Below are 23667 nucleotides of genomic sequence, written 5' to 3' on the forward strand. Positions count from 1 at the left end.
TTGCTGAAGAGCCAACTTATTTTTATTTTATCAAGATATTTAACAATATAAAGAGTTTACATTTCTTCTTTCCCAGCTTTCTCAAAGATTCAATAGTAGAAACACCCAAATGCTGCTACAACACAGAATAAACTGTCCTAAAAAACAAACAGGACAAAAACACACATAGAAATCCAAAATGTTAGTACTAATGCAGAAATAAAGGGAAGCATAGGCAACTGAAATGAATACCATCCTAGACAGAGCTTTGTCAGTTTTTGTCTATTTTTCTTTTTGGTGCCAGTAATGGAGCTTGAACTTAGGGCCAAATACTCTTGTTCAGTTATTTGTTGTTTTTTTTTCTCAAGGCTAGTGCTCTAGTGGAGCCACACATCCACTTCTGGCTTCTTTATTAGAGATTATAACTGATTTGCCTGCCTGGGCTGGCTTTGAACCAAGGTCCTCGGATCTCACCTTCCTGAATTACTAGGATTACAGACCCAACCTACCAGTGCTGGCTCTTCTTCTTTTTAATTAAAGTCTCATTACATAGCCCACATTGGCTTCAAACTCTCAATTCTCCTGCTTTAGCCTCCCAAATGCTAGATTACAGGCATGCACCATCTTGCCAGCTCTTTATATCAGTGATAAAGCCTTTTTCCTTCTTCAAGAAATAAAGCTTTTCTAGGTCTCCTAGGTATAATTACAGAATTGCTTACTAAAGGGTAGATGGAGGGTAATTAATAGGTAACTAAGGGTAGTTTGGGGGCAGGATATGATCAAAGTAAACTATACATATGTACATATTAGGGAAAGTTACAATTAAGCCCATTAATATGTACACCTAATGCACTAATAATTGATTGTAATATGAGGGACAGGCTAGTGCAGGAGGATCAAGAATTTATAGCCAGCCTGGACTACATAGTGACTCTTCCTTAAAAATATAATAAAGTGGAGCTGGGAATATGGCCTAGTGGTAGAGTGCTTGCCTCATATACATGAAGCCCTGGGTTCGATTCCTCAGCACCACATATATAGAAAATATGGCCCAGTGGCAAGAGTGCTTGCCTCATATACATGAAGCTTTGGATTCAATTCCCCAGCACCACATATATAGAAAACGGCCAGAAGAGGCACTGTGGCTCAAGTGGCAGAGTGCTAGCCTTGAGCAAAAAGAAGCCAGGACAGTGCTCAGGCCCTGAGTCCAAGGCCCAGGACTGGCTAAATAAGTAAATAAATAAAGTATCCTGGCATGGGCGGGGGGGCGGGGAGGAGGCGCCTGCTACTAGAACTTGAACTCAGGGCCTGAGCTTAATTTTGCTCAAGGCTGGTGCTCTGCTACTTGAGACACAGCTCTACTTCTGGCTTTTTGGTGGTTAATTGGAGATAAGAATCTTATGGACTTTTCCTGCCCTGGCTGGCTGCTATGATCCTCAGATCTCAGCCTCTTGAGTAGCTAGGAATTCAGGTGTGAGCCACCATTGCCCAGCTGGCATCCTTTCATTTTACTAAATATTAAGCAGATTGGCCTGAAATGTCCTCATTTCCCAGTAAAGGAGAAAAGGTTTCCCCAGAGACTTACATTCATGAAAACATCGTGAATGTAGTTGTCAGTGTCAGCATCCCAGAAACATCGGGCAGCCATGCTAAAAAGCCAGAGAAGGAAGAATTATCAACAATAAAGCAAGCATCTGAACTTCATTTATCTGCCAAAATCAAGTTTTTTCCTTCACACGTTTTTGTTTTTGTTTTTTTCCCAGTCCCAGGCTTGAACTCAGAGCCAGGGCTCTGTCCCTGAGCCTCTCTGTGCTCAAGGCTAACATTCTACCACCACTTGAGCCACACCACCACTTCCAGCTTTTTCTGTTAATGTAGTACTAGGGAATTGGACCCAGGGCTTCATGCATGGTAGGCAAGCACTCTACCTCTAAGCCACATTCCCAGTCTCCTTCATACATCCTTATAGATCAGTGCTTCCAAACCTTTCCATGGATCAGCCTGCAGAGAAAAATCATGTTTTTATGGTAGAATATGTTGGGTAACTATGACAGTCAGTGAGGCTGCTCGTAGCTCAACTTGACCAGCACTAGAGCTCTAGCAGCCTCAGACCCCAGATCCCAATGGGCTGCCTGATGACAAGGGTCAATATCTTTTTGTTGTTGTTTTGTTATAGTTTTGGAGTTTGAACTCTAATGCTTACTAGTCAAGTGCTCTACAACTTGAGCCACACCTCTGACCTTTTTACTTAGTTATTTTTCAGATAGGGTCTCATACTTTTGTCTAGGGCCAATCTTCAACCTTGATCCTATGTTTGCCTCCTGTTTGGCTAAGATTATCGATGTGTATGTACCATCATGTCCAGCTTCTTTTTTTTTTCTTAATATAGTGCCAGTCATGGGGCTTGAACTCAGGAACTGCGGCTTTCCCTGAGCTCTATCGGCTAGTGCTCTACCACTTGAGCCTAGCTCCACTTTGGCTTTTTGGGTGGTTAATTGAAGGTAAGAGTCTCACAGACATTCCTGCCCTGGCTGACTTTAAACTGTGATCTTCAAATCTCAACCTCCTGTGTAGCTAGTATTATAGGTATGAGCCACCAGTGCCTAGCTATGTCCATCTTTTTGTCAAAAGGAGATTTAAGTTGTTGCATGTGCTAGCCTTGATCTGCAGAGATCAATATCTTTCATACTCTGGGTAGAGCTTTGCTATAGTTTACTTCTGTTTGTAAGGTCCACACCAGGAGAGGGCTCCATGCAGATTCCCCACCCCCTCCCAACAAGCCTGTCTAAGTCTCCGCTCCATTACAGGGGTGGGGGGAGGCATCTGCATGGAGCCCTTTCCTGGGGTGGGCCTTATATCTTATATTGTTAAGACACTTGTATGTGACTTTCAGTGAGCTCAATTCCTGTACAATTCTTTCTTTACAAGATCTACAAAGGACCCCAGGAGATGGTTCTGTCCAACTTGATCATTTTATTGAGTCCCAGAAAAGAAAATGGTGAACTTTGAACTAAAATTCAGTCTTCAAACTAAATCTAGATTTCTCTCATTACAGGATGCTATGCTCCCTGTAAATGCTCTCACTGGCCATTCTACTCTCTCCCCACTTCTTAAGTAAGAAAAAAAAGTTACTCAAAATAAAAAATGGAAGCTGGACACTAGTGGCTCATGACTATAATCCTAGCTACTAGGAAGCTGAGATCTGAAGATCGCAGTTTGCAGCTGGGCAGGGTAGTCTGAGGCTTATCTCCAATTAGCCAGCAAAAAGCCAGATATGACAGGGATGTGGAGAAAGAGGAACCCTACTGCACTGCTGGTGGGAATGTAAATCACTCTGGAAAGCAGTCTGGAGGTCCCTCAAAAAACTAAGCATAGACATATCCTACGACCCAGCCATAACACTCCTAGGCATCTATCCTGAGCAACAGGAACCAGGATAGGACAAGGACACCTGCACTTCCATGTGCATTGCTGCACTGTTCACAATAGCCAAGAATGGAAACAACAACCCAGATCCCCACTAAAGACGAATGGATTCAAAAGATGTGGTACCGGGTTGGGAATAAGGCCTAGTGGCAAGAGTGCTTGCCTTGTATACATGAAGCCCTGGGTTCGATTCCTCAGCACCACATATATAGAAAATGGCCAGAAGTGGTGCTCAGGCTCAAGTGCCAGAGTGCTAGCCTTGAGCAAAAAGAAGCCAGGGACAGTGCTCAGGCCCTGAGTTCAAGCTCCAGGACTGGAAAAAAAAGATGTGGTACCTATATACAATGGAATTTTACACTGCCATTAGAAAGGATAAAATAATGGCATTCATTGGGAAATGGCTGGAACTAGAACAAATCATGTTGAGTGAGGTAAGCCAAGAACAGAGAGACAAACAGCCTATGATCTCCCTGATATGTGGGTGTTAGATTTAAAATGCAATGAGATAGAACAAAGCGAACAGGACTCAAGATACCAAAATACAGTAAAAACAAGAGAGGACAGCCATGGGAAAAAGACCCAAGTACCTGTTAGAACCCCAAAGATAAGGAAAAAAGGTCCTCATCTGAAAATGTCCTATTTTTAGATGACTCTATTCCATACCTCATATATGAGGTATACACTAGCACACCCTAGGGAAGCTGGGAGGAGGGCACAGAATGAGTGGAAAGTGGGTGAAAATAATAATATAGCAGAGGGGACTTTCAGCTACATCGGACATTGATGAAAGTGAACTAAGCATCTTGTGTGGGGATGGGAAGGAGGGAATGAGAGTGAAAGAGGGAACAGATGTTAGTAAACAAAAAGAAAGTAATATACCTATCACCTGAAATGGAGAAAATGGTTTTATTGTTAAAGTTCATAGATTCCAAGTTATGTAGAGTAGAATAATTTTCATCATTGTGAAGGTTAAAATGTGTACTGTGAAATATATGTAGTAACTTAAACTCAATTTTTAAAAGAAAGCCAGATATGAAACTGTACTTCAAGTGGCAGAGGACTAGACTTGAGCATAAAAGCTCAGGGACAGTGCCCAGGCTCTGATTTCTAGCCACAGGACTGGCACCAAAAAATTAGGAATCCCCAAACCCCTAGATTCAAAGGATCCTTCTGGCTCAGCCTCCATAAGAAGCTAGGATTAGGGGCTGGGAATATGGCCTAGTGGCAAGAGTGCTTGCCTCATATACATGAAGCCCTGGGTTCAATTCCCTAGCACCACATATACAGAAAAAAACGGCCAGGAGTGGTGCTGTGGCTCAAGTGGCAGAGTGCTAGCCTTGAGCAAAAAAAAAGCTAGGGACAGTGCTCAGGCCCTGAGTCCAAGGCCCAGGACTGGCAAAAAAAAAAGGGGGGGGCACTGGAAACAAAGAAGCTAGGATTATAGGCGCATGCCACTGTGCTCCCACTTCATAAGGTTTTCCCTCTTTTGGGCAGGGGAGGCAAAGGAACAAGGTCCACTATATAAAATAGGCTGGCCTCAAACTTGCAACTTCCTACACCTTAGCCTCTTGAATTCGGGGATTAACTGGTGTTTGCCACTACACCTGGCTTCATACTTTATTTTCCAAAAGTTTCATCAATTTCCAAACTGCAGCACTAACAAATATGAAGTAAAATTAACAGACTTAATTATCCAGTCAAAAATATTAGGCTGGGAATGTGGCTTAGTGGTATTAGAGTGCTTTCCTAGTATGCATGAAGCCTTGGGTTTGATTCCTCAGTACCATATAAACAGAAAAAGCTGAAAATGGCTTTGTGGTTCAAGTGGTGGGAGTACTAGCCTTGAGCAAAAGAAGCTTAAGGACAGAGCCCAGGCCCCGCGTTCAAGCTCCAGGACTGGCAAATGTGTGTGCACAACACAAATCAAATAATTTCTAGTTAAATTGGGAAAAAGTAACAAACTTTAAAAGAATAATTGTGCCTATTGCTCATTCATAACTTATTGGGGTTAAAATAATTTAATGTCTCAGCCTCCAAGTTAAGTAATGTTTGATATTTGTAACAGCTCCACACAAGTTTAAAGAAATTGGAGAGAAGAAAAGGCAGGACTGACAGAAGCCATAAGCAAAGCAGGAAAGCACAAAGGTAAAGGTGTGTTAACAAACATTTGTTGAGTACCAATTATATAGATCAGTCAAAATGCTGTGTATGAAGAAAACAAAGATTTGCATAACACAGTCCTTGTCTTTAAACCCTGGTCTCTTCATACCATTTCCCTGTAAAAGGGACAAATGGCCAACTCCAGGTCTGGGGTTAGAGATGTTCATTAGAAACCACCTCTGGGTCATACAGAAAACTTTGTACATACCAGGAAGCATGCTGTGTGCATACACTATACATGCATACTTACACATACATTTATATATAAAAGTTAAGTCTAGGGAATGGGAATGTGGCTTAGTGGTAGAGCGCTTGCCTAGCATGCGTGAAGCCCTGGGTTCGATTCTTCAGTACCACATAAATAGAAAAGCCGGAAGTTGAGCTGTGGCTCAAGTGGTAGAGTGCTAGCCTTGAGCAAAAGATGTTCAGGGACAGTTAGTAGGCCTTGAGTTCAAGCCCAAGGACACACACACACACACACACACAGTCCAAAGGTCCTTAGGTATGGTAGAAGAGCCTTTGTAGTAGGCTAATTGCTTCCACTGAGATCTTTTAAGAAATCTGGATGAAATATCAGAGAGCTATATAAGCAAGCAGACCAAAAGTAGCCAAAATTTCATGAAGAAATGAATAGAGGCAAGCTACTATTCCACAGCAGACTTTTTCTCCCCAAGCCTTCTTTGCCAGTTCTGGGCATAGAAAGAGGCTGAGAATTTTGGCTTTGCCTAGGTGAAGAAAAGAACCCAGCAGGACTCTCTCAAAGGAAGAGAGAAATTTGGAGTCTGGAGGGACCAAGATAAATGGGTCAGAATAGAACTAAACCTTTCTCATGGTAGGTTTTTTTCTTTTTCTTTTCTCTCTCTCTCTCTCTCTCTCTCTCTCTCTCTCTCTCTCTCTCTCTCTCTCCCTCTCTCTCTCTCTCTCTCTCTCTCTCTCTCTCTCTCTCTCTCTCTCTCTCTCTCTCTCTCTCCTCTCTCTCTCTCTCTCTCTCTCTCTCTCTCTCTCTCTCTCTCTCGGCTTGGACTCAGGGCCTGAGCACTGTCCCTGGCTTCCTTTTTGCTCAAGGCTAGCCCTCTACCACTTGAGCCACAGCGCCACTTCTGGCCATTTTCTGTATATGGTGCTGGGGAATCGAACCCAGGGCTTTGTGTATACAAGGCAAGCACTCTTGCCACTAGGCCATATTCCCAGCCCCGGTTTTTTTCTTTAAGATGTCCTGCATTCTGTAACTTGGTGCAGAATTTTAAAAAGCTAAGTGTGTTAGACAATATAATGCTTCACATTCTTAATTCTATGAATGTGTTTTATTACACAGGAAAAAACTATGCAGCTAGATGTTGGAATAAGTTAAGGATTTGAGAGCTGGGAATAGTGGCCATACCTGTAATCCCAGCATGCAGGAGGCTGAGGCAGGAGGAAGTTTAAGGCCAACCTGAGGTACACCACAAGATCCTGTCTCAAAAAGGAAAATAAGCCGGTCCTTGCTGGCCCGTACCTGTAATCCTAGCTACTCAGGAGGCTGAGATCTGAAGATAGAAGTTCAAAGCCAACCCTGGCAAGAAAGCCCAGGAGACTCTTTTATTTCCAGTTGACCAGCAAAAAGCAAGAAATGAATCTGTGGCTCAAGTGGTAGAGTGCCAGCCTTGAGCAGAAAAGCCAAACAAGAGTATGAGGCCTCAAGTTCAAGCTTGTCTCACTACTAATACAAAAATCAAAATCAAAATAAATAATATCTCAGTAATGTAAGGATCTCAGTTCACTCTCAGGACCGCGCATGCACACACAGAATCATGGAAAAGCTTGCAGATGCAGTGGTGTTGGCTTGGAAGATGAAGGGCTTCTAAGCCAGGCCATGCAGGTGACTTGTAAATGAAGAGCCAAGGAAACAGTCTTCCCTAGAGCCTCCAGAAGGAATGCAGTCTGAATTCCTTGGTTTTGCTGACATCTTTATCTTTTTTTTTTGCCAGTCCTGGGGCTTGAACTCAGGGCCTAGGGCACTGCCCCTGAGCTTCTTTTGCACAAGGCTAGTGCTCTACAACTCGAGCCATAGCACCACTTCTGGCTTTTTCTGTTTATGTGGTACTGAGGAATCAAACCCAGAGCTTCCTTAAAGGCAGGCACTCTTTCACTGGGTCACATTCCCAGCCCAAACACCTCTTATCTTACCATAATCCACTTTGGATTCCTGATCTGCGTAACTTTAAAATACCATTTGCTGCTTTGACCTCTTGATTTGTCAGTATTCCAAGGAAAAGCGTATGAAATAATGAGCAAAGTTTTATGTAATCTTAAGGACTAAAAGTCAGTATCTGCTGGGCTTGGGAATCCCACTGAACATTCCAGGCTCTTAGTTGAAAATCCTAAAGAGCTAAAATGAAGAAAGAAAAGAAAAGGTGGTGTACACCTGCAGTACCATCTCTCAGGAGATGGGAACAGTAGGGTCAAGAGTTCAAGGCAAGCCAGGCACCGGCGGCTCATGCCTATAATCCTAGCTACTCAAGAAGGCTAAGATCTGAGGATCACGGTTCAAAGCCAGCCTACGCAGGAAAGTCCATGAGACCTTTATCTCCAATTAACCACCAGAAAACTGGAAGTGGTGCTGTGGCTCAAAGTGGTAGAACACTAGCATTCAGCTGAAGAGCTCAGGAACAGTGCTCAGGCCCAGAGTTCAGGCCCCACGACCAACAAAAGAAAAAAAAGAGGAGGAGAAGGAAGAAGAAGAAGGAAGAGAGAAGGAGGAAGGAGAAGGGGGAGGAAGAAGGAAGAGGAAGAAGGAGGAGGGAGAAGGAGGGAGAAGGAAGGAGGGAGAAGGAGAAGGAGAGAGGTCAATGCAAGCCCTGGCTCTTGTAGTGATACCTTGTCTCAAAAAAAAAAAAAAGAAAAGTAAAATCAGAATAAACTATGGACTATGAAAAGCAACGACAAAAATTTACCACAGGGGGGAATGAGGGAGGAGGTAACAAACTACAAGAAATGTACCCAATGCCTAACGTATGAAACTGTAACCTTTCTGTATATCACTTTGACAATAAATAAGAAAAAAATAAATTTATTGCAAAATAAAAGGTATATTTATTTATTTATTTATTTTTTTTTTTTTTTTTGGCCAGTCCTGGGCCTTGGACTCAGGGCCTGAGCACTGTCCCTGGCTTCTTCCCGCTCAAGGCTAGCACTCTGCCACTTGAGCCACAGCGCCGCTTCTGGCCGTTTTCTGTATATGTGGTGCTGGGGAATCGAACCTAGGGCCTCGTGTATCCGAGGCAGGCACTCTTGCCACTAGGCTATATCCCCAGCCCCGGTATATTTAAATTAAAAGAAAATGTGAAAGCATTTTCCCAAATGGGTATAAAACATCCACCCACAGATTGAAGAAGAATCCCAAACAGAACACAACTACAAAGAAAAACAAATATGCCAGAAAATGACAGAGATACACATTTTAAAGTAGTTAGGGAATGGGCTAGGAATATGGCCTAGTGGTAGTGCTTGCCTTATATACATGAAGCCCTGGGTTCGATTCCTCAGCACCACATATATAGAAAATGGCCAGAAGTGGCGCTGTGGCTCAAGTGGCAGAGTACTAGTCTTGAGCAAAAAAGAAGCCAGGGACAGTGCTCAGGCCCTGAGTCCACGCCCCAGGACTGGCGCAAAAATAAATAAATAAAGTGATTAGGAAAAAAAAGAAACTGATTTCAAAAGTGCAGTGTAATTAGACTCACAGCTGAAAACAGGAAAACAGTGCTCTTCTCTCTGGTAAGGGCTGTGAACGTGGTACTGAGCCACATGTGACCATGTGCACAGATACAGCAGAAAAGCCTTATCTGGAACCCCAGTGGGCACCATAGAAAGACGAGATTAGTCACTGTCTTATAACCACTGATGAAATGGAATGGATCTAGATAGAATATGCTGTTCAAGCTATTAAAGACACAGCAGCTGAGGGATTCAAATGGATGAGTTTCTCTCAAAGCAAGTATTTCTTATTCTCTGTGGTAAGGAAATCTGTAGCCTTGTCACCAAGAGTGCAGGGCACTGTGATTAAGTCTCCTATCTGAGTCAGAACACTGGCTCTTCTTATTGACCTTGACACCAACCACATAGATAAGCTTAGGTAAACCTTACATAAGCATCATCTATAAAATAAGGACACAAAATAATCCTAGTGCCTGCCAGAGCTAGTAGTCTATAAAGAAAACATAATATCTATATAGGGTATTTGAAAATTTCATCTAACAAACTGTTTAGTCTTTTCTTACAAAATACTGTACTAGGCATAGCTTACAAATAGGCATAGGAAAAGACAGGAAACAGATCTGAGGATCAACCATACAAGAATGACAGTTTGGGCTGGGAATATGGCCTAGTGGTAGAGTGCTTGCCGCCTATACATGAAGCCCTGGGTTCGATTCCTCAGCACCACATATGTAGAAAACGGCCAGAAGTGGCACTGTGGCTCAAGTGGCAGAGTGCTAGCCTTGAGCAAAAAGAAGCCAGGGACAGTGCTTATGCCCTGAGTTCAAGGCCCAGAACTGGCCAAAAAAAAGTGACAGTTTGAGGTCATGAGAATGAATGAACTCACTGAAAAAGCACCAAGAACAGAGCCTTAAATCTCGCAGCTGGGGATGCAGGGACCAAACTGAAGCCAATAAGGCAGAAAAAGGAGTTAGCAAAACAAGTTAGATAACTGATATATGATCCAATAACCAGAGCAAAGGTTAAGACTAGCCAAGAACAAGAGCTGAAGGAACAGCTATTAGCTCAGCCTGGTGGTATATACCTATAATCCCAGCACTGGGGTGGTGGAGGCAAGAAGATCCTGAGTTTACCAGGAGCCTAGGCTGCATAGCAAGACCTTGACTGAAAACAAGGCAGGAGGGATAAAGTATGCCAATAAGGTTACAAGTAACTTAAAAAAAAAAGTCTGAGTGTGATAAAAATCAAAAGCTGGGCAAAAATAAGGAATACAGGAGAAACACAGGCACATTATCCCCCATTGTCTATGGAAGCACACAACGCAAAACCTGACACACTTGTTAGGCCATAGAAACTGTGAAGAATTAGTTACCTGGCAGAGCTCCCCCACACTGTCTACCTATTATTCAGTACCAAGACCACATCAGGATCCAGCTGTCCTCACTGACACGATCATACTGGATTGCCTCCTAAGCAACACACATGAAGTAAAATGAAAGATGAGAAGGACTACTCACAACACTCCTTCACCTCTTTGCTCCCCAATGAGTACTTGCACCACCATTTTATATCGGTCAAATCCCATGTCTAGAAAGAAAAGAAAGAAAGTTACCTATTAGCAAGCATTTAACAAAACTGCATGCAAATTTGCTTAAAGGCACATCATCCAAACAGACATTGAGTCCACAGGTACTTGTGGAAATAATAGGAAGCTGAGAATCAGAGGCCAGTAACTAGACTCTAAAAGTCAACGTAACCAAGAGGAAAGTGTGGAGAACTTACCTAACTCTTCTGTTTGAGTTCACTCATCACCAGGCACTGGTGGGTCAGCCTATAATTCTAGCTACTCACGAGGCTTAAATCTGAGGATCACGGTTCAAAGCCAGACTGGGCAGGACAGTCTTTGAAATTCATCTCCAATTAACTACTCAAAAACAAAGTGGAGCTGTGGCTCAAAGTGGTAGAGCTCTAGCCTTAATCAAAAGAGCTCAGCGAGACAGCATCCAAGCCCTGAGTTCAAGCCCTGGGACTGACAAAAAAAAAAAAAAAGAAAGAAAGAAAAAAGTTCCCTCATCTGTTAAAGGGGAATATTCCTACCTGCCTAGGCAGTTGTGAAGTTAGGTGAGATAAGGTATAGCAATCTACAGAACACCCAGACTAGTAGCTACACTTGATGGTCTCTAAGTAAACCTTTGCTTCCCTCTCCTTTCCCTGTGTCGTCCTAGGCCTGGGGTTGCAGAGATCAATAAGATATCCTTTGTCCTTAGAAAACTCATAGTAGTAAAGAAGTCACAATCACATAAAAAAAACTCAGTGAAATTGCCACATAGTAGCCATTCAGGTTGACATGCTAAGGTGCGTGAGAGGCCGGAGCTGCCGCTTTTGTCTCTATCTGGGCAGTGGAAAGAGGTGACTAGAAGAGGCTGCCTGCGGATGTCACAGATCAGTGGGCTGAGTCTCGAGGAACAAGTGAGAATTTACCAGGTCAATTTGTATCCATTCTACTGAGAATATACTGAGCATGTATAAAGGCAAAAGAGCAAGAGATCTTAAGGAAATGGAGCTGTTCACTGATGTCGAAAAGCAGGAGTAATAATGTCTGGGGTATACCTGCTTGCCCCATCAGCTGGACAGCTGAAGAAACAAAGGCCTGAAAATTCTTTTTTTTTTTTTGGCCAGTCCTGGGCCTTGGACTCAGGGCCTGAGCACTGTCCCTGGCTTCCTTTTTGCTCAAGGCCAGCACTCTGCCACTTGAGCCACAGCGCCCCTTCTGGCCATTTTCTGTATATGTGGTGCTGGGGAATTGAACCCAGGGCCTCATGTATATGAGACAAGCTCTCTTGCCACTAGGCCATATCCCCAGCCCCAATTCTTTTTTTTTTATTTTATTTATTTATTTATTTTTATTATCAAACAATTACAGACTACTGAAGGATAGAGTAGGAAAGACGCTAGAACTTATAGGCACAGGAAGGAACTTCCTGAATAGAGTCCCAGGAGCACAACAAATAAGGGAGAGACTCGACAAATGGGACTACTACAAATTAAAAAGTCTCTGCACAGCTAAGGACATAGCCACCAAAACAGAAAGACAGCCAACCATATGGGAAAGGATCTTTACCAGCACAGCAACAGACAAAGGCCTAATATCTGTCATCTACAGAGAACTCAAAAAACTAAGCCCCTCCAAGCCCAGTAAACCAATTAGGAAATGGGCAAAGGAGCTAAAGAGAGACTTCACAAGAGAAGAGATAAAAATGGCAAAAGAAACATATGAGGAAATGTTCAACATCCCTGGCAGTAGAAATGCAAATAAAAACACTGAGATACCGCCTCACTCAAGTTAGAATGGCCTATACTCTGAACTCAGGCAACAACAAATGCTGGAGGGAGTGCGGGGAAAGAGGAACCCTTCTCCATTGTTGGTGGGAGTACAAATTAGTACAACCACTTTGGAGAACAGTATGGCGGTTTCTCAAAAAGCTTAACATAGACCTTCCCTATGACCCAGCCATACCACTCCTAGGCTTCTATCCTGAACAGCAGGTCCCAAGATATCAAAAAGACATTTACACTTCCATGTTTATCACTGCACAATTCACAATAGCCAAAATATGGAAAGAACCCAGATGCCCCTCCACAGACAAATGGATCCAAAAAATATGGTACCTATACACAATGGAATACTACATAGCGATTAGAAACGGTGAAACATTGGTATTCGCAGGGAAATGGTCAGAATTTGAACAAATAATGTTGAGCAAGACAAGTCTAGAACACAGAAAACAAAGGGGCATGATATATGACTGTTAAGGTGGGAGGAGGGGGAGGTAGTAGAGACCAGGTCTGTGAAACCAAAAACTTCTTGTCAAATGGTATTTCCCACAGGTTTGGGTCAGCGACCCTACACTATGTAACTAAAACCAAACAACCACTCAACATATAAAGGTCAAAAATTGACCTCTCAGTGGATCACAATAGCTCAAAAGCTATGTATGTATGTTCATATAAGACCATTGTTGACATATTGTCTATTGTCGACATTACATTTAAAGCCCTAGGCGAATTTTCTTTGGTGTAGGCCACGTGGCTATTGTATATGTTCTTGGTACATTGTATATTGTATATGTCTACCAACCTAGGGAAGGGAAAGAAAAACAAGATGTAAGATATCACAAGTAATGTACACACTGCCCTCCTATGGAACTGTACCCTTTTTGCACAACACCTTGTCAAACATTTAATTAATAAATAAATTACAAAAAAAACTGAATTACGGAGAGGTTACAGTTTCATACATTAGGCATTGGATACATTTCTTGTACTGTTTGTTACCTCGTCCCTCATTGCCCCCTCCCCCCGTGAAAATTCTTATCAACATGCAATCTAGACAGAAGCAAACTCCTAAGGGGATAGAAGAAAGCACAAGAATGAAAATTTGTAAAAGGTGAGCTGGGAAAGATGCCACACACCTATACTCCCAGAATTCGGGAGGCAAAAAGTAGGAGGATCTCAGATTGAAGGCCAGCTTGGGTATGGAGCAAGAAAAAAAAAAAGCGATATGGACAATAAAACAAGTGATCCTCATTGATGAAAGTAAAGGCTGCAGACTGGTAAATTGTTTAATCTGTAGGTGGGAAGTACATTTCATGTGGTGAAGCATGAATTCAGGATATTGTACAAAATCTCCCAAAAGAAACTAAAACCTTTCATGGCAAACAAAGGCTAAAGCAATTCATGAACACCAAACCAACACTCCAAAGGATACGAAAGGGAAGCATACAACCTGAAGAAAACAAAGCCAGCTGGGAATATGGCCTAGTGGCAAGAGTGCTTGCCTCATATACATGAAGCCCTAGGTTCAATTCCTCACCACCACATATATAGAAAATGCCAGAAGTGGCACTGTGGCTCAAGTGGTAGAGTGCTAGCCTTGAGCAAAAAGAAGCCAGGGACAGTGCTCAGGCCCTGAGTTCAAGCCCCAGGACTGGCAACAAAAATAAAACAAAAAAATAAACGGGAGGTGCTGGGGATATAGCCTAGTGGCAAGAGTGCTTGCCTCGTATACATGAAGCCCTGGGTTCGATCCCCAGCACCACATATACAGAAAATGGCCAGAAGTGGCGCTGTGACTCAAGTGGCAGAGTGCTAGCCTTGAGCAAAAAGAAGCCAGGGACAGTGCTCAGGCCCTGAGTCCAAGGCCCAGGTCTGGCAAAAAATAAATAAATAATAAAATAAAATAAACGGGATTTATTTTTTAAGAAATCACTAGCAGACTAGTAAACACAAGAAGAGGAAAGAAGCAAACTACAGGAAAATAGCAAAATAGCAAGAAACATGACATTTTTCCATAGTAACAAACATCAACAGATTCAACTCCTCAACCAAAAGATGGAGAGTAACAGATTGGATCAAAAAACAGAATCCAACCATTTTGTTGTCTCCAAGAAACTCACAGTCAAACATAAACACGAATTCTGAATGAAGAGATAAAAAAAGGTATTTCATACAAATACATCCTTCAAGAAGGCTGGAGTAGGGCTGGGAAGGTGGCTTAGTGGTAGAGTGTTTGCCTAGCAAGCAGTAAGTCCTGGTTCAATTCCTCAGCACCACATAAACAGAAAAGGCCAGAAGTGGTGCTATGGTGGAGCATTCAACTTAAGCACAGAGAGGCTTAGAGACAGTATTCAGGCCTGGAGTTCAAGCCCCAGGACTGGCAAAAACAAAAAAGAAAACTAAAATATTAAGAATGCTTAATTCTGATTTTAAAAAAAGATACATGGGATTTCTTCTTCGTACATTTCTGTGTTTTGTCAATTCCTAAAAATTAAAAATCAACTCGGGAAAATAACATAGATCAAAATGTTAAGTTGTTATCTTTGATCATATTTTATATAATTTCTTAAATGATAAGTACATTGTTATTGTCTGGTTTGATTACTATGAATGTAGAGGGGTTGTTTGTTTGGGTTGTGGGGCTTGAACTCAAGACCTAGGTGCTTTTGCTTAAGGCTGGGACTCTTCCACTCTGAGTCACAGTGCCACTTCTGGTTTTTGAGTGGTTAACTGGAGGTAAGAGTCTCACAGTGCTTTTTCTGCCCGAGCTAACTTAGCACCATCATCCTCAGATCTCAGCCATCTGAGTAACTGGGATTGCAGGCATGAGCCACCAGTGCCTGGCTGTGTGTATTACTTTTACAAAAATATTAAATTATACAAAAGTAAGCAAGGCCAGGCACTGATGGTTTGCGCCCGTAATCCTAGCTACTCAGGAGGCTGAGATATGAGGATTGAGGTTCAAAGCCAGCCCGGGCAGGAAAGTCTGTGAGACTCTTATCTCTAGTTACCCACCAGAAAACCAGAAGTGGTGCTGTGGTTCAAGTGGTAGAGTGCTATCCTTTAGCTGAAGAGCTCAGGGACAGTGCCCAGGCCCTGAGTTCAAGTCTCAGAACGAGCACACACACACTCACACACACACACACACACTATGGTATGAAGCATCAAGCATGAGCAGCAGATGACAGGCTTGGATGGTGCGGAGCACTGGGAGTCCATGTAGGAGCTTCCCTGGAAGGAAAGCCACTAGAAAGTCGTGTCCTCTGGATCCTGCAGGGCTTTCTTTTCTCCAGCTGAGTTCATTGAAACACTATTAGGTTTGGGTTCTGGTTTTTCCTTGCCACTGGGCCCTCCAAACACCATGAACAGAGACCCCATTTATTTACACAGGCTATCAGAGACTGCTAATTGACTGCTTAATGCAGTTCTTATGTAGAACCCCAAAAATGCCTTCCTGTCTTTTGATGTTGTTGCTTTGTTTGGGTTTTAGTTTTTTGGAGACAAGGTCTGGCTATGTGGCCCAAAGATGGTCTTGAACTCCAGCCTCTTCCTCCTGAGAGCTGCAATGACAGGCCATCCCATCCCTTCCTGTCTGTCTCTATGCCTCCCTCATAGCCATGAAAATAGCTTAGAGCACTGCAGCGCATAAGCTAACTGCAGGTCTTGAATATATGCTCTGCTGATCAGGGAGTAAACTTCCCGAGAATACTTACAATTGCATTTGACTGCAGTACTGTGAGGTGCTAGGGCATTTATTTACATGGCACCTGCTTCAGAAAATCTATTTTTGTGGCATGCAAAAAAGGGTTTTGTGTGTGTGTGTGCACACACATGCACCAGTATCAAGATTTTAACTCAGGGCCTTGTGCTGTCACTTGGCCATCTTACTCACAGTTGGCATGCTACCATTTGAGCCACACTTCCAGCCTAGCAGGTGTAGAGTTTGGCAAGAGTGGAGGGTTGAGTGAGACAGTTAGTAATTCAGTGGAGAGAGAGACTGAGGGCAGCCTAGGACAGTAGTGGGAGAGGCTGGAGAAGTAATGACTGGTAAAAATGCAGCCAAGAACTATGGGAAAAAGTAGTGTGTGCTTACCAGGCAAATGCTATACCTCTTGACCCACACCCACAGCCCTTTTGCTTGTATTTTGTTTTTCAGATAGGTTCTCACTACCTTTCCCTAAGGTGGCCTTAAACTCAATACTCCTGCTTCAATAACTCCTGCCTCCACATCCAGAGCAGCTTGAATTACAGGCATATGCCCCTATGTCCAGTTTACTTCCTCCTGGCCTTTCTGAGTATGCGGATCTCTTGGACAATTGTTCCCTTCTATGTTTTATTTCACATCTTCCCTCTTTCCCACCATCTGAAAACACCTACATTAGTAAAAGTCATGAAATAATTATAGAAAAGTAGACATTGAAGAGAAAACTGTCTTTAATAGAATCGCAGTTGACATCTCTTTTTTAAGATGGGGTCTGGGACAAATGAACAACACGAGTATTTGAAGGGAATAGTCATGTGAGTTATTACATTACCTTTCAATTTATCTTTAACGGTTTCTGATAAACGTTTTGTGAGCTGAGGCATTTCTTCTGGAGAGTACTCAGCATATGTCAGTTCCTCCTTGAGCACAGTATGGATACAGTCTTTGACCACAGAGGGCCTGAACCTGATGAAACAATTGAACAACTAATCAGTAACTCCACACTCCAGCCTACCTGTATATCTTGACTTTCTTCAAGTTCCTATCTTTTTGTTTAGTACTGGCGTTTGAACTCAGGCCTTGTACTAGCTAGGAAAGTACTCTACTTCTGAGCCACAACTCTAGCCCTTTTGGCACAGCTCTACTTCCACATTTTTTGGTAATTCATTGGAGATAAGAGACTCAGGGACATTGGTTATTTTTGAGATAGGGTCTTGCTTTGTTCCCAAGCCTCCAACTGGACCACAATTCACCTATATTAAGCTTCCTGTCATAACTAGGATGAAAGGCACATACTACAATGCCCAGCTTCTTCTGTTAAGATAGACTCTGGGGGCTGGGAATATGGCCTAGTGGCAAGAGTGCTTGCCTCCTACACATGAAGCTCTCGGTTCGATTCCCCAGCACCACATATGTGGAAAACGGCCAGAAGGGGCACTGTGGCTCAGGTGGCAGAGAACTAGCCTTGAGCGGCAAGAAGCCAGGGACTCTGCTCAGGCCCTGAGTCCAAGGCCCAGGACGGGCCAAAACAACAACAACAACAAAAAAAAAAGATAGACTCTGATAGACTTTGCTGCTCAGGTTATCCTGGAATAGCAATCCTCCCAATCTCAGCTTCCCACATAGCTGGGATGACAGGTGTGTGCCACCATTCAGTTATTAGTTGAGAGGGGGAGGGGTCTCACCTGTATGTTTGTGTTGGCCTCAAAATGCAATCCTCCTGATCTCAGAGTTGGTAGGATTACAGTTGTGAGCCACCAGTTTTTTTTACATTCAGTACCCTCAAGTTCTTCCTTTTTTGTATTTGTTCATTATTTTAAAAATAATATAAAAGCCAGACGCCAGTGGTTCACACCAGTAATCCCAGCTACTCAGGAGGCTGAGGTCTAAAGAATCATGGTTCAAAGCCAGCTTGGGAAGGAAAATCCATGAGACTCATATCTCCAATTAACCACCAGAAAACTAGAAGGGGCACTGAGGCTCAAAGTGGTAGAGCACTAGCTTTAAGTGAAAAGACTCAGAGATAGCACTTAGGCTCTGAGATCAAACCTCATGATAGACAAAAAAAGGAAATGTACTCTACATGACTTATGTAACTGTAACCCTTTTGTCTATCGCCTTTATTATAACAATTAAAAATTAAATTTTAAAAAATCATGGCACAGCCATACAAAAAAAAAGTACTCGTTACCTAAGAAAACAATAAAAAAAAGTACTCGTTACCTGACATATAACTGTAAGCTCTCTGTGCATCACCTTTATAATAATGAAAATTTTAGTTTTTTGAAAATAAAATTTTAGAAAGTAAATAAATAAGAATGCCTCAAAACAAATCATATCTCAATGCTCCTAATTTTAATACCAACACATTCTACCTGGATGTCAAACAGGAAACCTTGAGTAGATCTTTTCTCACCCCTAGACTGGATCTATCTCAGAAATGTAACTCAAGCTGGGCACAGTGGCTCAAGCTTATAATCTTAGCTGCTAAGGAGGCAGGGATAGGGGACCATGATCTGAGGCCAATGACTGAGCAAAATGGTATGTGTCTATTTATCCCAGCTATGAAAGAAGCACAATAGCTAGGCCCAGTGTGCTACGCACCGCTATCACCACAAAGCACAAGTCACAAACTACAAGTTGGAGGATTGCAACCCAGGCCACTTGGGCATAACGTGAGACCCTACCTTAAAATTAACCAAAGCAAAAAAGGGGCTGGAGGTTTGGCTCAAGTAATAGAGTTCTTGCCTATAGAGAGTGATGCCCTAAATTAAATCCCCAACACTGCCAAAAAAGAAAGGAAGGAAGATACAGAGAAAGAGAAAGAGTCAGTCAGGTGCCAGTGGATTACACCTGTAGTTCCAGGAGGTTGAGCTCTGAGGATCTCAGTTCACAGCCAGCCCAGGCAGGGAAGTCTGTAACCTTTTTGCCTCCAGAGCTTTTGTTTGTATTCTGTCTTTGACGGAGTATGGCCACAGCTTTGCCCAACCTGGCCTCAAGCTCAAGATTCTCCTGTCTCAGCCTCCAGAGTACCTAGAATTTAAAGGCATGTACCATCAAGTACAGAAGGATTTTTGTTCATTTATATTTCCAAGAACAAAATTTAGTACAATAAATAGTGTTCTGAAAAATATTTTTTTCTTGGGTAGTACTGGAGTTTAAACTCAGCTTCTCACACTTAAGACAGGTTCTTTACTGCTGAGCCACAACTTCACCCCCAAATAAGTGAGCTATTAAGTTAAGACACAGGGGAAACTTCTTGTAATTCCACTACCCTAATAACACCATTAGCAAGTTGGATGAATTTATTATACAACATTAGGTTCCTTTCCAGGGCTGTTTCTTCCATGAGTTGATATGTCTAACATGTGCCAGGTTATTAGAATATTTCAAGTTTTGAACATGAAATTTTGAATGCAGTTTGACTTTTGGTAGTACTTGTGTCCCTTATTATATAATTAAAACATTTTCTTTGGAAGTGGTGCTGTGGCTCATGTGGTAGAGCACTAGCTTTGAGCACAAAGAGGCTCAGAGACAGCACCCAGAATCCATCTAAAATATTTTCTTTGCTCTCTCTCCTGATCACTCTCATATCACCAACAAACGTATACGATATTTGGGGGGCTGGGAATGTGGCTTAGTGGTAGAGTGCTTGCCTAGAATGCATGAATCCCTGGGTTCAATTCCTTAGTACCACATAAACAGAAAAGGCTGGAAGTGGTACTGTGGCTCAAGTGGCATAGTACTAGCCTTGAGCAAAAGAAGCAAAGGGACAGTGCCCAGGCCCTGAGTTCAAGCCCTACGACTGGCAACAAAAGAAAAAAGATATTTGGAGCACAGTGGCAGAGTGCTTGCTTAGCAGTCATGTGAGGCACACACATGTACACACATACATACACACACGCAAATCCACAATTTGGTCTGTTCAAAATGAGGTCTTTTCATTCACAAACATACTATAGCCCTTTCCATATGCTTTTCAATTCTCTGTAAAATGTTTAAGGTGTATATGAGGTCGTAGGATTATTCTTACATAAAATATATTTGTTGTTAAACTTGTTCTGCACTGTTTTTACAACAGAAACCCATTTAAATACCATTCTATGCATTTAGAACCTTTAACCAAGAAGACAAAGCATTTTTTTTTTTTTTGTACTGGGTCTTGAACTCCAGGTCTGGGCACTCTCCCTTGGCCTTTCACTCAGGACTACCGCTTGAGCCACAGCCCCTCTTCTTTTTGTTATTGTAGATAATGGTTTCCATGGCCTGTTTTTCTGGTTCGTTCCAAATCAAGATCTTCAGATCTCAGCCTCTTGAATAGTTAGGATTACAGGAGTGAACCACCGGCACCCAGCTGGATGCATTTTATGTCCGTTTTATTCATGAGAAAAGTGCTGTATGAAATGGTTATTACAGGGGCTGGGGATGTGGCCTAGTGGCAAGAGTGCTTGCCTCGCATACATGAAGCCCTGGGTTCGATTCCCCAGCACCACATATACAGAAAACCGCCCGAAGTGGCGCTGTGGCTCAAGTGGCAGAGTGCCAGCCTTGAGCAAAAAGAAGCCAGGGATAGTGCTCAGGCCCTGAGTCCAAGGCCCAGGACTGGGGAAAAACAAAACAAAACAACAACAACAAAAACATGAAATGGTTATTACATGTAACCAAAGTTCCTGCTTTCTAAAAACAGGGCTGGGGATATGGCCTAGTGGCAAGAGTGCTTGCCTCCTATACATGAGGCGCTGGGTTCGATTCCCCAGCACCACATATACAGAAAATGGCCAGAAGTGGCGCTGTGGCTCAAGTGGTAGAGCGCTAGCCTCGAGCAAGAAGAAGCCAGGGACAGTGCTCAGGCCCTGAGTCCAAGCCCCAGGACTGGCCAAAAAAAACACAAAAAAAAAAAAAAACCCTAAAAACAAGGGGACAAGCTTGAAGGGTGTTTAAAAAATCTTTTTCTCTACATTAAAAAAAAAAATCTTTTTCTCTTGTAAAGATGCCGTGATGGATCCTGCAGACCTAGATGACTGCCCTCTTCCCACAGTGGGTCAGGGTGGCAGTCTAAAGGATACGTCCAGTGCCAGGACTAAGTGCATTCTAATACAGGTGTGCAAACCAGAGCTCTAGGAACACGGCGTCCCAAAACGCATTCTTTTCTGCTTCTACTCTGTCCATTTCCCTTGTGCATGTTGTCTTAGAGGTCAACCATTCCTGCTGCACCGGATTAAGGTCTTCCCTGCACCCTAACCAGGGACCCATTCCTCTACTGCCCGCTGAAGCCCAAGAGTCAGACGGCTGGGTCGGAGGCGACCCACTCATCACCGCCCCCCCCCCTTCTCGCGGGTTCCCACTCCAAGCTCACCTCCACAGCAACTCCACCCAGTCCTTCCCCTCGGGAAATAGCCTCGCCCACCCCAACACCGACTCCGCCCAGTCCTCCACACCCTGGGGGCAGTAGCCTAGCCCAGCCCAGTCCCCCCGCCCCGTCCCCGCGGGTTCCAGCCCCGCCCACCCCAACACCGACTCCGCCCAGTCCTCCACTCCCCGCGGGCAGTAGCCCCGCCCATTCTCCGCTTCGTCCCCCGCCCCTCTCTGCTGACCCCGATCCCGACCCCAGCCCCAGCACCGCGCGCTCCTCGCCCAACCTCGGGAATCTCTCCGAGCCAGACTCCACAACTTTTGCTCGCCCCCAACCACGTCGCATCCACTACCCGCCTTTGCTGAAAAATTGGCCTCAGGATATACGTGTTCTCGGACTCCCCTGCATTCTTCTCAGCCTCCGGCGCCCCGTCGCCCAAGGAGAGGGATGCGCCCACTGTGAAGGACGGGCGACTCGCCATGGTCGGGACGACGAGGCTACTCGGCTGGGGGCAGCCGGGGCTGAATGCCCGGCCGGTTGCCGAGTCGCCGGGGAAACAGGCCCCGCCCTTGGTCCTCACGTGACCCGGCTGTGAGCTTCACAGCCACTCGGTGAGCTGCAGACCTTCACCCGGCCTTCCGGGCGCCTGCGCAGCCGATGCCGGGAGGCCGCCGGCCCGGGTGTAGCGGCCCTCGCTTCCCGCCAGGCCTCGAGGCCTTGTCCCGCCTGAGCTCTTCGTAACCGCGTGCGGTCTCCAATACTCAATGGAACCGGAGGCACTTCGAGTTTAGGAAATATGGCCCCAGATACTCAGCTGGCGGGCTGCAGGACCCTGGTTCTATTCCAGGGGTCTCCCGAAGACCAAACCTTTCACTTGAGCCAAGGACGTATAGATCGGTTCCCTGGGAGGCTGAAGCAGGAGAAAAGAGGAGCTCGAAACCTGGGGCCTGGGGCTGACACCTGTATTTCTAGCTACACAGCTGGCATCCGATGGATCATGGTTCTAAGTCAGCCAGAGCAGAGAAGCGAAGGAGGCAAAGGTTGGACTGGGGGCGTGACTGAAGTGCTGACGTCAGCCCAGCAAGAAAGCCAGGTGACCGGCCCTGAATTCAAACCCTGATTTAGACAGACAGACCGAGGTGGGAAGAGAGAGTGAGTGTGTATGGATGAAAGTCAGGCCAACCTGGACTTCACTGCAAGACCACGTTTTGTTTTTTGTTTGGTTGGGTTTTTTTTTTTTTGGCCAGTCCTGGGGCTTGGACTCTGGGCCTGAGCACTGTCCACCTGGCTTCTTTTTGCTCAAGGCTAGCACTCTGCCACTTGAGTCACAGCGCCGCTTCTGGCCATTTTCTGTATATGGGGTGCTGGGGAATCGAACCCAGGGCCTCATGTATATGAGGCAGGCACTCTTGCCACTAGGCCATATCCCCAGCCCCTGGTTGGTTTTTGTTTTTGTTTTTGTTTTTTTTTTTTGGCCAGTCCTGGGCCTTGGACTCAGGGCCTGAGCACTGTCCCTGGCTTCTTCCCGCTCAAGGCTAGCACTCTGCCACTTGAGCCACAGCGCCGCTTCTGGCCGTTTTCTGTATATGTGGTGCTGGGGAATCGAACCTAGGGCCTCGTGTATCCGAGGCAGGCACTCTTGCCACTAGGCTATATCCCCAGCCCTTGTTTTTGTTTTTGTTTTTAAAAAGCACCTGTGCTTGGTCCTATGTTAGTAGTCTGTACTGGCTTCTATTGAAAAGAATATCCTCCAAAATCCAGGCTTTCCTTGAGAACCTCCAACTTATTGCCTGAACTGGTTGGTGATGACTCCAGGGAGGCCCTCTAGGAAAAGAAGGGCTCCACCTGGTGGTTGGGGAACGTGGCTTGGTGGTTATTTGCCTGCCTGGTGTGCCTGAAGCCCTGGGTTCGATTCCTCAGTACCCACATAAACAAAAGGCCCAAAGTGGTGCTGTGGCTCTACTTGAGCTCTAACCTTGGGCACAGAGAGGCTCAGAGACAGAGCCCTAGCCCTGAG

General features: G+C 44.3%; 1 protein-coding gene across 1 annotated transcript; it reads right to left on the minus strand.

Moving 5' to 3' along the window:
- Positions 1–4: 4 nt before the first annotated feature.
- On the minus strand, positions 5–22224 carry Dynlt2b (dynein light chain Tctex-type 2B). The gene is made up of 5 exons (XM_048346863.1): positions 22007–22224; positions 17130–17263; positions 10776–10845; positions 1565–1628; positions 5–137 (listed from the first exon to the last, which is right to left on the minus strand). The coding sequence occupies exons 1-5, from the start codon at positions 22129–22131 to the stop codon at positions 90–92; spliced, it is 441 nt and encodes a 146-aa protein (XP_048202820.1). The 5' UTR covers positions 22132–22224; the 3' UTR covers positions 5–89.
- Positions 22225–23667: the final 1443 nt, after the last annotated feature.

Source organism: Perognathus longimembris, chromosome 5 (assembly GCF_023159225.1).
Source record: "Perognathus longimembris pacificus isolate PPM17 chromosome 5, ASM2315922v1, whole genome shotgun sequence".
NCBI lineage: Eukaryota > Metazoa > Chordata > Mammalia > Rodentia > Heteromyidae > Perognathus > Perognathus longimembris.

Bases quoted from the DNA above. Each gene is read 5' to 3' on its own strand.
- Dynlt2b (XM_048346863.1), bottom strand. From the start codon at position 22,131: ATGGCGAGTCGCCCGTCCTTCACAGTGGGCGCATCCCTCTCCTTGGGC. The intron at 10,846-17,129 runs GTAATGTAATAA...TTTTCTTTCTAG, and splicing joins CGTTAAAGATAAATTGAAAG to ACATGGGATTTGACCGATAT. The intron at 138-1,564 runs GTAAGTCTCTGG...TTTGTTTTTTAG, and splicing joins TTCACGATGTTTTCATGAAT to GACAGTTTATTCTGTGTTGT.